Below are 17,249 nucleotides of genomic sequence, written 5' to 3'. Positions count from 1 at the left end.
CATAAGGCTAAGGTAAAAGACAAGGCTAACAAACACACAATCAGCAAAGTTGAGTACATAAGCGTATTTAAACACACTAATATGCATTTACCTATCAACAGACAACTTACCTTGTTGCACCTGTTTTTCAAGCATACAACATTCGACAAAACTTCTCAACTAAGTAACTAAAATAATTTATTTAGTTTTGATTATGCATCGAACGGGTTTTCCCCCTATCCTGCCCTAATAAAGGGGTACTAACATGGGAGCTAACCGTGCCACTATAAAAGAACCACTCGTAAGTGACGGAATTTCTGCGCATAATAATAAAAGGAATGTATAGCGTCCTGTACTCCAGTAGAATTTATGGTCAAATATAAAGTCTCATAACTCCTCGCCCCCGCCCCCCATATGTTCATACTCAAGGTATATACGTTCCAAGAGTTTTGGTGCGTAATCTCTTTCACTTTACGTCCTTTACAATTTATTAACTTGGTGATGACTCTCAAATCATAACAACATCAAACATAATGATTATTCGAACAATTAAACACTTTAATTCAATTCTTGAATAATTAGTGACCACATAATATTTAGTGTTGAACCCTTTTTTAAATTTACCTCGGTGCCAAAAGACACCTTAATGCGCCAAAAATCTTATCCCTCGGTGTTAAAAAAACACCTTAAGTGCACTAAGGCACCAACATACAATTTATTCCTCGTGTATATAGACACTTACCTAGCTCCTTTCTCATGCTTAAAGCATCAATAAAAATTATATGAACCATAATAAAATTCTCTTTTAATATTCCAAACCAAAATATAACATTTAGTTTAATTAAACATGCTTTCAATCATGCTATAAATAAAAGTGTGGTTCATATCTAACATTCCAAACTATTATTTCCCAACTATTAATCCATCACAAATAAATCATGCTTCATAATTCAATCACCAATAACAACCAAATCATAATTTTCATTCCAAATCTAGCATGATACTACTTGTAATCAATTATACACATTTAGCATGCTACTACATCATAAAAATTATGCCAAGTATGAGAACCTACCTTGAATACGATCTTAATATCGCCACGACTAATAGAAATCACTCACTTCTAAGTCTCCTACAATTTAAAATCATAGAAGAGTATTAAAATCCTCTCTACACAAATTTCTAGCAATATATACTATTATTAAACCCCTAATAATTTAATCAAAATAAGCTGAAATTATATTTAAAACATCATACTTTAATCCCAATTAATGGGTTATTAAAATTCCTTAAAGAAACTTGATTTTTAATGCATTACCAAAAATTCCAGCATTATATTTTAATAAAAACTTGCTGTAATTAGGCTTTAAAATACTTAAATCAAAGGTTTAAACCATCCTATATCATAATCCTTCAATAATTAATAATTTATGAATGTAGAGTTTCAAAATTGGGGCTTTTTAATTAGATTAAAATCTGAAAATTAAATTACATACTACGTTTCATCAAACATCATAATATTAATAAAATATTTTCATTCTCAATGTCTGCAAAATGTAAATCAAATGCATACAAGCTAATGGACCGACCATGTTTCTCAGATGTGATTTGCATGTACTAAGCTATGACTAAATTCATTCTTTCGCCTGCCACAGTTTACTCCTTGGAGCTTCATTTCTAAGAAAAGCTTGAAAACCTACAAATTAGAAAATATTTGCGAAACATTACTTGATTAGTTGATTGTTTAAATTATAATTGCATATATATGCTAATCAACTTATTAAAAAATTCATAAACAACATTAAGAATGTTTTTCATATAGAAGATGGTTGTGCTGAGTATGCAAATTAACACATTATGCATAGCTTTGAAAAGAACACATATCAGCAAAAGAATAGATATATATTACTAAATTGAATGAGTTCAATAAATTTGATGCATAGTGAACTAGTGCTTCACATCTGCTATCGCTGTATAAAACATTCATAAAAAAAATCTACTAGCTTGTTTTGGCCTATGTGTGATTCCTAAGTTGAACATAGAGCTAGAACTTTTTGCTCAATGAGTCTTTAGCTCTTTCCTTCACCATGGTCTGCACAAAGAGCTCTCCTGCTCGATATGATGAGCGTACCTACAAAAGAGGAAAGAAAAAAAAAATCAAAATTCATATACTCCAGTAGTGTTGTCCCCATAATATTCATTGTCAATAACTATATTAGGCCGGATAAAAAAATGTATACAATTAGAAAGATGGAAGGAGCATGTTTATGCTTCAATAGATAGGGGTTTACAATGACAGAATGACTAAGGAAGTAATCATAGTGTTGTCTCTAATAGGTCTCATATTTTATTTATCATAAATATCATGATGGAAACAACATTAATTCAAGTTTCAAGGCGTTCTGGAAAAAAAAAATTCATGAGGTTTTGGAGGGACATGATTAGCTTGAACACTATTAATTTCAATAGTCCACTTAATTCGAGAACTCCTGAGCATTCAGCCATATATGAAATAGAAATCAAAAGTATCATCTTAAAATTCAATTAAACAAGGTAATATACTTACGAGTGGGCCACTAGCAACATAGCGAAAACCTAAAGCTTCTCCATACTCTTTCCAAAAAGCAAATTTCTCAGGAGTAACATACTCTTTAACGGTGAGGTGCAATGGTGTTGGCTGCAAGGGAAAAAAAAAAAGAAAGATGAATAGCTTAAGTCCTCATAGAACTGGTATAGCAGATAAAATTTCATGAAGTTGAATTGGGGATGAATATAAAGTTAGAGTTGAACTTGGTGAGTACAAAAAATCAAAGCACAACACAAAGCCAATAAAGTCAGCATAAATTTCTCACTTGTAAATATTGTCCAAGTGTCAGAATGTCTACATCAATGGCTCGAAGATCAGCCATGGCTTCCTTCAATTCATCATCTGTTTCCCCAAGCCCTAGCATGATTGAAGTTTTTGTGATCATCCCATCCTTGCTAATTTTTGCATGCTTGAGCACTGACATGCTCTGTTCATACCTGCACATCAAATAAAATCACTATTGAATATTACATATGTATATATGTGTGCCTTGGAGGCTTGGACAAACATGTTAGTTTAAGGTATGACCGTAACTATAATTTTTTCTTACAAAATCAAGTAGAGCATACAAAATTTATATAATTCTGCTATTAGGAAACATTAATAATTTGAAATGATCAAAGGTTTAGAAAGGCAATGCTATAGTCCCATTGAAGAGGCATGCTATAAAGTTCTTTTTGCTATTTTCCACTTTATCTGCTTTTGGCTTGCATCTTCCTAATAAAGTTTGTGTCAATTGTTTTACATAAAGTTTGAGGTAATGCACAAAATTACAAAAACTCTTATCTTGAGAACATCAAAATGCTACCAAGTCTATCAGAGATTTGTCCAGAGTCTCCAGACCAAGCTAGGTTTTTCTAAGCCACTGATTTCACCTAGTTTCTGAGTTCCTTGAAGTTTGACTACTTAAAAGAAAACCATGTTTGGTCTTATCACATAATTTGAAAGACAAACTATAGTTTCTGTACTTGCAGTAGGTCTGTTGCTAGTCAAGGTTCAGTTTCCAATAGCCTCATCCTATAAATTTAGAGCAGAATGATTTAAAGGCCCACAATTTTACCCATGAAAATTATGCAAGACATGAATTTAAAAGAGAGGCAGTACCAGTATGCTGATACTAAATTGTTAACATAGAAACAAAAAAACTGACCCTGCCCGAGGATCTCTAACTATTCTCTGAAGCCGCTTGACAGTTTCAATGTTGTGAGCAAAAACATCTAATCCCGAGTGCACCAGAGTATCTACAGCCTTCAAGTCTCCCCTAAAATCAGAAGTTAAACATTCAACCATGATTTCAGGCTTGAGTTTCTGCACCGTCAAATGTTTCCTTGTCAAGCATCTTTTCTCTCTTGGTAATTGACATGGTTAGAATTAAGAAAACTGAAGAAAAGGTCCACAATAAGCTACTAAAAAGTTCCAACTACACCTTCATGGCTTTGACTGTTTGAGCAAAATGGCCACTTCCACCATCAAGCAAATCATCACGATCAACACTTGTTAGAACGATGTAATCAACACTACAATGTATTCCCAAAGGATATCAGTATATAGATCAAGACATTTAGCGCTCAGATATGTATATTTTATATAATCAGCAAACTACAACCAATAGCCTATTCTTTGCCAAAGTATAAATTGTCATGAAAAGGTTCTAAAGTGATTACATAAGCATCCTTACTCCAGACCAGCTGATCTATACTAATAAAGGGGTAACTGTCCTACAACACACCATAACTCTTCCTAGTTTATAAACCCAAATTTTATGGGTATAAGAGACATATGGTTAAAAAGAATCAAGCATTAGGCTGCATTATTTATGAGAGATTTCATGGAATAATATTATAGTGCTAATATGCTAAGAGCTCCAAGATAAAGATGTGGCGCATATAGATAATGATTTTTTTTTTTTTTTAAAAAAAAAGAGCAAACCAGTTAATGCACATCTGGAGAGATGTTCAATGAAAAATGCCAAAAAAATAAATAAATAAAATAAATAAATAAATAAAAAATAAATAAATAAATAAATAAATAAACATGAAGACATTTATACTCTGGATGTTATTCAAAATCCTAACATTCTTTAGACATATCAGCAAGTTTCTATACCCTAAGACAATCTAACCTTAATTTTATGTTCTTTAGTTGCTGTAAAGGTTAATAAGAACTAAATAAAGTTTGTTGGAGATTACTTGAACTTTATAGGTAATTTCTACTCTTAGGTTTGGATTTCCAAACAAAAAATGGACTAACAAAACATATAGTGATGGTTCCTTCAGGTATGCATTACTAGGCTATAATTTACAACTTTTATAAGCCCTATGCTGTTAAGGGCTATTTAATCAAGCACCTGAGGTCTGAGGAACACTTAATTTTTTTGGTGAAATGTTTACCTTCCATATATTAAATTAATAAATGAAACACTAACAAGTTTTAGAGCTTACATACCAATCAAAAAGCATCATGTAATACAAAAGGAAAGTAAGAGGACAGGAATTGAGTAAAATAATAAAAATGAAAAAAAAAAATTACCAAAAAGTGTATTATACATACCCCCAACTTACAACAGCAGTAGCAGTATTCTCTGGTTCCATTGGATCAGGTGGTGCAGGGTTTTTGCTCGTTTTAACAGCACAAAATCTGCAACCACGAGTACACGTATCACCAAGAACCATTATCGTGGCAGTTGCAATTCCATCCCCACCCCCATTCCAACACTGCAATGTAAATTTTAGATTGATGTTAAATGATCCTAATACTTCATGTGCTAACAAACACTTGGAAAAGTTTAATGACTACTCTTCTAACCTACTATCATCATACGCTAAGCAACATTATTTTCCAATTTAAGAAGTAAATTCTAGTAGGATTAATTTTAATTTAGTTCTTTGTATGCCACAAATATATATTTAATCAAATGCAACGACAAACAATTTGGCATGATGCAACAATGTCCTACATTACTTAAACTCTTTGTTTTTAACTTAAGTACCCATGTTGGATCCTCCAGACACGGGCAGGACACTTCAAACCCTTTATTTTCAGCCAATCTCATGAAATTTTTCACACAATCGCAAAACACTTGGACACATACTCAAGTCAAAGTCTCCTTTCCAGAAACTATCAACACAATCACAAATGATCATAAAAAAAAAAAAAAAAAAAAAAAAAAAAAAAGAAACAAAAGAGATACCTCTCCAATGTTGGGGCACTGGGCTTCCTCACAAACAGTGTGGAGATTCAAGCGAGAAAGTGACTCTTTCACCTCCTCAAATTTCTTCCCTTGGGGAGCTTTCTGCCTCAACCAATTCGGTTTCGATACATTTGGGTCTCTCCCCGTGTGGGGTCCCATTCCTCCGGGATAGGGATTCGATTTCAACTTCGCCGTCTCCTCAGATTCAGGCAAGTCAGCACTTATCGTGGTTCTTGAAGAACTCAGCTTTGAGGTGATTTTGCACCTTATGTTAAATGGTTTGTAACAGGCCCGTCCCTGAGCCAGGGCACGAGGGGCGGCCGCCCTTGACCCAGGGAGGAAATGTATAATTTCAAGTTCCATCACAACATCAATGAGTTCTGCAACACTAGCAACCAAATTTGATTCAGTGATCAAATTAAGCTTGAAAAATCACAGTTTTAGGGAAATTTTTTTTATTCCATGACAACATTAATAAGTTCTACAACACATACTTTGATTCCATGATCAAATTAGGGTCGAAAATTCACATAATTATACGGAGAAAATGTCTAATTCCTAGTTCATCACAATACAATTATCAAATTAGGCTCAAAAAATCACATAATATTCTTCTGTAGCAACAACATAAAGTGGTAAAACTAAACAAAATGCGACAAGCAATTTGATTGTATTAGGTTAATCAGAGTATTAGTTTAAAAACATTATAAAAAATCAGCAAGTATAGGAGTCAAGGAATGAGCCAATAAGCATTTGAATCTGAATGAAAATAAAAATGAAAAAGAATCAAGGATGCTCAACAAGTTACCTGGGAAGCTGCTTCAATGGAGGATACAAAGTTGAGTGTATTTCAATGGAGAATGTAGAGTAGCAGTGATTCTTTCGATGATTACGAGGAATGGGTTGGTTAACAAATGTGTTACTGTTCACCACTTCGATCTTATAAGTTGAGCTTATACTGTTGGCCAACTCAGTTTTTGGTCAAAACACATCAAGATGTACAAGGAAACACAGTCACAAACTCACAATGATACAATGAATTTTACAACCTAACCAAGGATCTATGCTTATACTAAAACTCGGTCAAATTAGGTGTCCAAATAGGTACCATATTTGAGAGTTTTGGTGCGAAAGCAGGCTGCCTACCACGAGGGTGTATGCTTTTGAAATCCTCAATAGATTTGTGATGAAATCAAACGAGCGAATTCATGTTCATCTCCATGAAAATTGAAATTAGTTTACATGGGTCATATTTGTCATTTAACAAGTTAGTTGGAAGGTTATTTTTGGAATGAGAATTTTTGACAGTTAGTTATAGCTAACGTTCGTTATATGTTTGACAAACGGTCTCGCAAACGTTCCATTAACGAAACCCTAGGAGTGAGAAAATGCCAAAAACAAAAATGAGGGCTTGCTAGCAGAGTAAGATGAGTGCCTTTGGTGTGAGTAAGCTGAGTGCCTTTGGTGGTGATCGCGTAGTTTATCGAAGTTTAGTGGACATGGTGCGAGGTGTTACACCAGTGGAGGTTTTCCTGCTACCTGGCGTGTGGAGGGCTTGCTACCAGTGGAGGTTTTCCTGCTACCTGGCGTGTGGAGGGCTTGCTAGTTGCTAGGCTAGTGGAGAGTGTGGGAGCTACCTGACTTGTGGAGGGATTGCGAGGTAGTTGTCGGTGGAGTTATATGACTTGAATCGTTGTTGTTTTGGGTGTTTTTGTCCATCGGGAGAGTTACGTCTCCAAGACTGGTCCGACACAATCTGTACCTGCAAAACACGAGGACTACGATTGGTTGGAGCTCCGCCTCCGACGATCAAGTTAGTATCGATCGAAGAATACGAAAAGGTGCGGAACAGTTAAAATTGAGATCTTCTCAGATTTCGAGATCATGTGTTTTCTATGATGTGAGAGAATGTAGGGTTGTTGTAATAAATGAATTGTAAATGTCCCCAAAATGGGGGGAATCTCCCTATTTATAGAGTCATTGGTAAATGTGCCCCTAATTAGGTCACTCTGACATAATTTTGATGGGCTGCACCGTATTACGGCTTTTTTGGAATTTGGGCCTGAAGGCCGTCTTTTCTCCTGAATTCTGAGAACGCCACGTGTCAAATAGGGATAGGCCCACTTGGGCCCTATTTATAGGGCTGACATGTGTCGTCTTTTGGCTAGTCCACGTGGAATGGGTAATTTTTACCCAAAACATTTGCACCTCACAGATGTGACTTGGCACGCCACGTGGCATCTGTGACACATGTCACTCTACCACTGGTTGAATTGTTTTAACTGTGAAATATAACTTTTCACATTCTTGGGAAATTACGGGGATGCCTCTGAAATTACCCCTCTATAAATACAAGTTATACCCCTCTCATTTTGGACGTTTCCAGAAAAGTCTAGAGAGAGAAAGTCTAAGATCCGCCTGTGTTATACACAAACAGTCCCCTTTTTCGCCAGCCTTCCAAGCCGATTACATCCGCTTGTGTTATCTATAAGCAGAATCACTTAAACCTGCTTGCTACAGCCGCCGGTCAACGCCTGACCCCCTTCAGAATTTTAAGGTACCGTCTCTACCCCCTTGAGCTCATTCTTACTTTTTTCCGTTTGTACATTTACATTCAAATAAATGGATTCATCACCAACAACACACGACACAACCTAGATCAGTAGTCAGCCGGTCTCCTGGAACGGTTGAGTCTAGGACTGGGGTGTTGGGGTTTGGTGAGTCCTACTCAAGCAAAGAATAACGCTCGCAATAATTAATATCACTAATGCATAAAATAAACACAAAAGGGCAAAATAGGAAATATACCTTTGTCGCGTGCTTCGCCCGACCAAATGGGCTCTTACTTGAAAGCTTATCCCCAAAAACACAAGCCTCCAATGGAAATCCACCCGCAAGAACGACTACCGACTTTTAGGTCTGTTGCCTCGAGGTTAGCGAGGCCCGACCAAAACTCGAGTATTATATGAGTTTAAGGGTTGTTGCAAAGGCAATGTTCTATTTAACTCCTACTCAAGCAAAGAATTCTCAAGCCATGCTTTGGCTATTTATAAGGAAGAATAGCTTGTGAATTCCACTCATTTTTCAATGTGGGACTTTTCACAAAAAGATCCCACATGGAAAGATTGATGAATTCAAACCTTAGTTAAATAAACCAAGTAACAAGTAACAAGTGTCACATGGTTAGGTGAGGACCACTTTCCCACTTGGTCCCCAAGGCAACTCACATGCATTGTGAGCTAACCATGTGTCACCCAACCTTGAGCCCCAAGTTGGGTTCGGTTGGGCCACTTTCTTTTGGCCTGTGTCCATGACCCGTCACCCGGGTCCACGGCCCCTTGCCACACGTGCCGCCACCGTGGTGCGCTTCCACCATGGCGCACTGCCACTTGGCGGCTGCCACGTGCGCTGCCACGCGTGCTGCCAAATGACGTTTTGCCATGTGTGCTGCCACATGGCACACTCCTATTGGGCGCGCTTTCCTAGCCTTTCGCGTGGCTAGGATTTTACTTGTTACTTGAAGCATTTTCCCGTCTTGCCAAATCCTAAATTTTGGCTCGACATTTGAGATTCTCCGACGCTCAGTTTCGACGCTCCAACTCGAATTTCCAACGTCTAAATATTTAATACTCGGGTGACTCATTAATTTCTTCCGAATTAATTTGTCGAGTCAGTTCGTTAATTGCTTGGGTTTGACCCGAAGGGTTCAGTCAAGATTAAGGTGTAATATTAATTATACATTAATATTACTGATCAGAAGCGGCCTCCACCTAGGCATTCCGATCACTTGACCTTACTGAATATATTAGCTTTCTAATAATTTTGAACCCACTATTAGAATAATACACTTGTTCGAAGTACACCATTCCTTTCAATCTCCCACTTGTCCTTCCGGACAAGTGAGCATTCAATGTATAGCCCCTTTCCTATGTCTCTTCATGTCTCTTCATGAACTACAGGGTAAGATTATTCGTCATCCCTGTTACGTCCAGAAGTGTTTCTCAAAATCCGAGTTTGACTGTTAATAAGCAGATGATTTCTAAAATCCATCTGAACACGACCATGCATTTTTATAGTCTTTCTCTTCGAGAGGCCTTGTAAACAACAAGACATGTTCCCTATTATTAGTAGGGGGACATTCCCAGTCTTGTAATGTAGCTTCTCTTACTAAGAGGACCTAGCCGCCTGATAGCCGTCGTTATAATCCCCAATTACGGCAGACGTTTGACCGACATCAAAAACGGACTAGAACTCAAACAAGAGACCTCACAATACTCATGGTCAAGGAAAAGAGTTCTGATAGAAATAATGAGAAATATACTTATGACGATTTCGAATCTCTTAAAGTATTCTCATAGGTCGATCAAGTATGGTTCTTAACCAATACCTGTGCAAATGATTTATGTCCTCATAGCACAAGAAACAGTTCTATAAATCATACTACACACTAATCTCTAATGGTTATTAATCGTCCACGAAATAAATGACCTTGATTAGGGATAATTTTCGATAAAAAATATTCAATGTTCACTTAATAGGTGTTTCTTTATCCAAGACATTGTCTTGATACCCTATTTTGAATATTCTTTTAAATCGAATGGACTCATTATTTAATTCTAAAGCACAATTAAATAGTAAACGGAGTGATAAAAATTGCATGAAATTTTAAATACTCCAAAACCTGAATGGTTCATCTTATGATAAATGGTTTTTCAAAATTTTTTAAGAGTATCACTCTTTATAAAACATCTATAGAAATCACACCCATATCTAATATGCTTGATTTCTTTCATGCAATTGAAAATGTTGTCATTCACTTATTGCATAGGTTAAGTTATAACTACTTTGCTAATCTTAGCATCTTCATTACTGATAACTTTCATAATAAGATGATAAAATTAGAGAGTGTCATGGATTATATGTGATTTAAGATTTATTGTCCAAGCAATGGCTCCCACTCATTTTTCATGATTTGTGACCTTCAGCTTGACAACCTACAATCATCAACGTTCAACAACGAACTTTCCATTTAACATCTTCTTTATTATTGCCTTTTAAGGCAAAAATGTTCTCATCATATCCTTTAGTAGACTTCTTGATGATGCGTTGCTTGGGTTTCACTCCCAACGGCTCCCAATGATTTGGAATATCCTAATTACTTGTGATCATGGAAATTTACCTTAAATTTCCGCACATTATACATGGATGCACACCCATGTTACCATTTCTCAAGCCACGACTGTAATACCCCATAACGTATTTTCTAATTAATTAATTAAGAATTATTTTATAAAAAGGGTATTTTAGTAAATTCATTATTTGGAGCCAAAATAATATTTGAATTTTGAAGTCAAATATAAGTATTTAATCATTTGAATAATTAATTATTTTTGGATTTCTAAATTAATAATATAGGTTTAATTATCTTTTTTTTAAGGTCGGTCCATACTTTATTATACTAACTATTTCAAGAGAAATATCTAATATACATCATGTATTTAACTAATTTTGATATTATCTAAAATATTTATTTATTCAATTATTTTATTATGATTTTCATTTGGAAAAAAAAAGAAATTTTTGTGAACGTGAGCTTATCATGTTTTTAAGAGTGATTTTATCGCCTTAGTTTGTTAATAATTATTTAACTTAACCTCTAATTCTCTATCTCATTTTGTTCCTATCTTCCTTCTCCCAACCATATGTGTATCCATTTAATTTTTCTTATCTTTTAACCAACCTACTAATCTGGACCAAATGTTACTCAAATTCATTGAACAAACTTAAACTTATCATGTTCTTATTCTAATCTCATTCCACCTTATGCTCTATACTTTCTACACCCTCAACACTATAAATAGACCCTTAATTCTTCCCACTTATTCACATCAATTCTCTACTTTTCTTCTCCTCTTTTTACACAAATCATCCCATTTATCTTTGAAGCCAATTTTCGGGCACTTATGGTCAGTTTTGGGGTATTGACATTTCACAGAATATTGTTCCTCTCAAAATATCCTTGAGATTAGGCTCAATAATCACCCAATTCGGAGTTATATAAAAGGAGTTATAGCCTCTGCAAGTTCTGCCTATTCTTTCCAACGCAAATCCAATTCTTCTCTTTTCCTCGGTTTCTTATCTTTTTTTATTCTCTTCTCTTATTATTATTATTATTATTATTATTATTATTATTATTATTATTATTATTATTATTATTATTATTATTATTATTATTATTATGGGGGATTTATAAATAATTATTATGAGTAGTTTTAATTATATAAAATCAGATTTTTTTTAATAATGTTTATGTTAAAAGGTTCATGTACATATAGTTGGGAGGTTTTAATTTAATTATTTGTGATTATGTATTAACCTTATATTGATTAAGGTTATATTTATTTGTATGGTGTGTTCAATCAAGGTTCTTGAAATTCTTTTTGTGTGGTTTTTCTAGCAAGGATCAAGGTACGTTTAGGTGGCTAGATACCTTTGAAAGTAATTGGTTTGGATAACATGTTTTACATGATTTGATTGGTGATTGAATTAAATTGATTTTGAAATAAATAATGTTTGAAGGTATTTATTTTAATAAAAGTACTTGAATGATTGATTTTTAAATTATGTTTTGAATAGTTTGGATTACTTGTCGTGTTTAAATAATATTGGAAACTATTAAAAAGGATTTATTGAACCATTGAATTATTGTTATTAATGTTTTATAAGCATGTTAGTAATCCCACTATGCGGATTTGGTTTATTGATAAGGCCTTAGACTTTGTATGGCCGGGTCTTTCCTCAAGAATAGCCTTGTAATATAAGGAGACTAGCTTGGGGGTGTGCACACTTGGGTGAGGAATTTGATTAAAAGAAATTGGTTTTATTAACTATTATTTTGAATGTTGAATCATTGGAATCGGTTTTGGAATAATGAGTTTTGAATTTATTAGATTAATTATTGGAATTGGATTTAAAAGCATGTTTGGAAATAAATTGAGTTTACACTATCTTGCACTTATCGTACTTAGCATATTTTGCTAATCCGTATTTCTTATTTGTTTTGGTTCGCCTTGTTTACCTTAATGGTAAGCGTTGACTATTTTCAGGTGGAGTCATGAATGAGCATATGGGAGTCCAGGGATTTGCTTCACCTAGTTTAGGAATGTTGGTCTTGTCTTTATTTTTGAGCACTCATAACAATGTTACTATTTTTTTATAAGTATTAATAAAAGAAAATTGAGTTTCCGCTGCAAGTTTTGTAGTTGAGTTAAGTACTTTGAGTAGCCTTGCGTAATCACGCGGCGGTAATACGCCCAAGTTTATCTCTACGGTATAATTATACGTATTATACTAGTATTTCCGTAGAGGGAGATTTGGGGGTGTTACAACGACGCTTCTTACCTCGTGCTTACAAATGGCTTCCTTATTAAGGATTTCATCCTTATTTAAGGTTTGTGCTTTCATCATCAATTCTCAAATTATATTTGTTTCCATGCGTCAATAACTCATCCTCTAACTCATCCATGTGTTTTGGATGTTCTTGATTATAATCTAATACTTAGATTCAAGTTGATTGGTACTATATACGTACTTCGCATGCTCTAAGCAAGTAAGTCGTGTAACGATTCGATATCATAGCTTTACATGATGGATTTAATTTTAGAATGATTCTAAATCTTTATCCCATCAATATGACATTTTAGCTCATTCAGTTTCACTAAGTCTTTGCTAAATTGTTCGCTATGTGATATGGTTGAAAGTCTCTTACTAGAGTCTTTCTTGCTTGACTTAGTATTTAGCCTAACTTATACTTAGTTCAAACATTTAATTAGTTTTATACATATGGGTCGAAAGCCGTTCAAAGTCCTTCATGTTAAACATGGTAAATTCCTTTACTCGTTTAAACATTTAATTAACTCTATACCATAGAACTTAATTCCCAATATGTATACTAAGTATCACCTTTAATTAGCTTGGTCCATTATCAAAATACTTTCAAATCTAAACATTTAGCATTTGATAATTGTTTCACAATAGAGTTCGTAAACTTCTCGTTGGACCTTTACTTTTGCTCCCACTAAACTTCTTATTCATCAGAATTTCTATGTTTCTCCATAAGCCAATCCTCTTATTAACTTTATGAGAAAACACGTTCCAATTCCTATATGCAATGCTTCCTTTAATCCCATGAAGGATTCCTTGAGCTTGCTTTCAAATCTAGCATTATTTAGATTTTCAAAACCCTTAGACTATTCCATAGTCACTTCCAAAATCCTATTTTGGGAAGGCAGTTTTGGTATCTATTTTGCCATATTTCATATGTGCAATTTTTCTAGATCAATCACGAAAAGACTTAAGCATTTCGATTGGTGAATAGGTTTTTATTAAAATCAACTCCGTGAATTTAATTGTATCCTTTACATCCAATCTAGCTATGTATGCATATACATTTCCACATTTGTTAGTTTTCTCCTTGAAAACTTATTTGCAATCGATACGTCTTTCACCCTTCATGCAACTTAATCAAGTTTCAAACATGATTTTCAAACATGGGGTCTGTTTAGGATTTTCATGGCCTCTAACCATTATTCGGAATTTGGATTTGTCGTAGCTATCTTACAAGACATTATTCCTTTACTATCTAATAGTAAATAGTATGCTTGTGAGTCTTAGGTGTATTTCTAACTTAATAGAAAATTTATAGGATTTAACCCAAACCTTTGGTGAATTCTATACCTATATGGGGCAATTGCATCAACCACTGAGTTTCAAGGCGCTTCTAAAGCCCTTTTATTATGTTGATCTTACTCTAACATTTCTGATGTTTTGTGAGTAATGAATTCTATTTTAAGGCACTTGTAAATTCCTTTTGAGTATTCTTGATCAAGCATTCTCACGAAGTCCTTTTAAGGTCTTCCGAGATTCTCAGTACTCTCAGTTTTAGTTTGTTGCTAAGCTCGATGGACATTGAGTTCATTTTCCTCCCACTTGTCGTTTTGGAAATGTGTTACTTTTCAAAAAGACACCACTTAGAGCAACAAACATTATGTTCTCAATTAGGTTGTGGAGGTAATGCCCGTAGTCTCACTTGAATGCTTTCAAAGAGACATGTATATTGTCTTTGGGTAAAAGTTCATTGTGAAACAAACAATTAGCTTCCACTTGAGCTATCTTAGCCTCTAATGAGCCACTAAGCTCCCACTGAGCCACCTAACTTCACTTAGCCGGTGAACTCCCATTGAGTCACTCAGCTCCCACTGAGCCAGTGAGCTCCCACTAAGACTAAGAGCCTTAGACATATACTTGAAAAGACGTTTAGAAGTTATTTCTATCCATAAATGAATATGGCTTCCTTTCTTAGCTTCGACATTTTGTTTAGTGTAACAGTAATCATTTTTGCAAATCTTGAAGAACTTTATAGGAAGGGTTGTGAATCATCTTTGTTCGAGTCATTTTCAAATGACATCGAGATCTCCGTGATGACAAGCTATGTTCTTTGTGGAATTGTTTATGAAAATTTCCATTCATAACTTTGAGATGGTTACGCTTGGTTCAAGCAAACATCACTCGATCTAATCTAGACGTTTTGGTATCTTGCCAAGTCGATTCTGTACTTCACTGGACTCTTGAGATACTCAAGTCAAGTTTGTTCACATTTGATGAATACACCCATATCCTTTCAAATTCTTCGTGAAACGTTGAAGTAATTGAATCCTCTTTAGCCTTCGGAGTCAATTGTCTATACCAAGAACAATAGCGCTTTGCTTTGTCGGTTTCAACAAGTAAGACTTGCTTGTCTTAGAACAATTTTGAATCGGGTAACTATCAAGAGCCTATATAATAGATCCTTGAGTACGTTCTTGTCAATGTGACATTGCTAAAGATGTTTGGAACGCAAATCATGCCCATGAATTGAACTTAGTGAGTTTATCATGTTTAGTGAAATGTTTGTTTATAATCAAGCATTTCTTGACTCAACGCTTGGATAACCATGCCATTTAAATAAATTTGCAACTATTTCTTTTACTTTGAATGTGAGTCTTTCCGTGTGTAAATGGATCAATTGCTGATTATGGAACATAATAATAACCATTACTTGTTCCAGCCTTTTTCTTAAAAGGTCTTTAAACAAATCATACGACCTTACAACTTATGTAGCTCTCCTCGCTTCATTCTAAGCTTGTAAGTCCATAACTTAGCTTAATTTCAATAGTTTGAGGTCACTTTCAAAGTAGAACACTCAAGTAGTATCCGATACTTGTGAAGATAACAAATTGCTAAGTTAACTACAATATCATGAACTCATGGGTTGAAATGGAATCTTATTCCTTTTTCTTTGTTCCTTGTTTCCTATATTTCTTATTGTACAATATCTCATAACCTTACTTTAAGAACCATTTCTTTAAGTGCCTTGAATTTTACACTTTGTTATGCATAATCAGGCACCTAGTGCGCCGTAAAACAAAGTTCTATTTTTTCTTTCAATTCAAACTTGAATTACCACATCAATGAGTCCTACTCATTTATGTATGAAGTGAAAAGATGCGTTGGATGTCAAATATTGACAATTTGAGTTTGTAACTCAATACTTCATGTTTTTATCAAAACTACCTAGTATTTTGAATACATGATGTCCAACCGTCCTTTCGGACTTAGTTGTAAAAGTCATTTATGAGAATTGTATTTTAGAAATGCTTTTCCTTTCTTTGAGAACTATCCTCAAAGATTTCCTTTACCAATCATGGAAACAATATTATTTGATTTACAATACTATAAATATAAGTGCAAAGAATAACCATTTATCAAGAATATAATAAGTTTGAAATTTAAGAGCATTCATGCAAACTTCAATCTTATTAAACGTCTTATTTACGCATAAAATTGTCCCATTTGGCGAGAATAAGTCGATTCCAAGATCCAAGGGATCAACGAGTAATTAGGCATGCTTTGGCTTGTCCTACCACTTGATACCCCAAGGTAAAAAATTCTTTTCTAATGGCTCCAAGCCACTCTTGGTTAGACAATCGTCGCATCTAATGCGTCATGACGATATATCTCTTTTGCCACGACATGTATGGACTCTGACAGGGTAAAGTCGTATCCCCTAATCAAAATTAAATACCTAAATCCTCTAACTAAAGTAGATAGGGAAGTAGGGTCGAACTCCACAGGGAAACAAGTCTTTTTACTCCTAATTAATTATTATAATCTAAATTATCTAAGTAACCAATATTTTTGGGAATAAATTCTATACTACGAAGAATAAGTTTAGGGAGAAAAACAATAATAAGAAGGCCTAGGGTCACAGGTTCACCAATAATTAATATTCCGGGATAACACATAATAACTAATAATCAACATTGCACAAATAACATGATCAACAGGCTCTCGCAATTTATTAATCAACATAGATTTAACAGGCTCTCGCAATTTACTAGATCTAAGTTCCTATTAAAAATAGCCTTTAATATTAAATTAACATCTGCTCGATTC

General features: G+C 34.5%; 1 protein-coding gene across 2 annotated transcripts; it reads right to left on the bottom strand.

Annotated features, from left to right (window-relative positions):
- Positions 1-1,862: 1,862 nt before the first annotated feature.
- On the bottom strand, positions 1,863-6,918 carry LOC110700040 (lipoyl synthase, chloroplastic-like). Of its 2 annotated transcripts, none has more exons than XM_021877531.1 (8): positions 6,565-6,918; positions 5,757-6,144; positions 5,117-5,280; positions 3,993-4,083; positions 3,717-3,874; positions 2,832-3,003; positions 2,546-2,656; positions 1,863-2,110 (listed from the first exon to the last, which is right to left on the bottom strand). In XM_021877531.1, exons 2-8 carry the CDS (start codon positions 6,117-6,119, stop codon positions 2,024-2,026), a joined length of 1,146 nt encoding a protein of 381 aa, XP_021733223.1. In that variant the 5' UTR covers positions 6,120-6,144; positions 6,565-6,918; the 3' UTR covers positions 1,863-2,023. The 2 variants fall into 2 exon arrangements, with proteins under 2 accessions (XP_021733223.1, XP_021733224.1); XM_021877532.1 differs by having other exon boundaries at positions 5,757-6,136.
- Between the last annotated feature and the right edge of the window lie 10,331 nt (positions 6,919-17,249).

Source organism: Chenopodium quinoa, unplaced genomic scaffold (genome assembly GCF_001683475.1).
Source record: "Chenopodium quinoa cultivar QQ74 unplaced genomic scaffold, ASM168347v1, whole genome shotgun sequence".
NCBI lineage: Eukaryota > Viridiplantae > Streptophyta > Magnoliopsida > Caryophyllales > Amaranthaceae > Chenopodium > Chenopodium quinoa.
The sequence above is the reverse complement of the archived record's forward strand: the minus strand, read 5'-3'. Positions and strand labels throughout refer to the sequence as shown.

Bases quoted from the DNA above. Each gene is read 5' to 3' on its own strand.
- LOC110700040 (XM_021877531.1), bottom strand. From the start codon at position 6,119: ATGGAACTTGAAATTATACATTTCCTCCCTGGGTCAAGGGCGGCCGCC. The intron at 4,084-5,116 runs GTATGTATAATA...AATACATTGTAG, and splicing joins ACTGCTGTTGTAAGTTGGGG to TGTTGATTACATCGTTCTAA. The intron at 3,004-3,716 runs GTCAGTTTTTTT...TTTGATGTGCAG, and splicing joins GTTAGAGATCCTCGGGCAGG to GTATGAACAGAGCATGTCAG.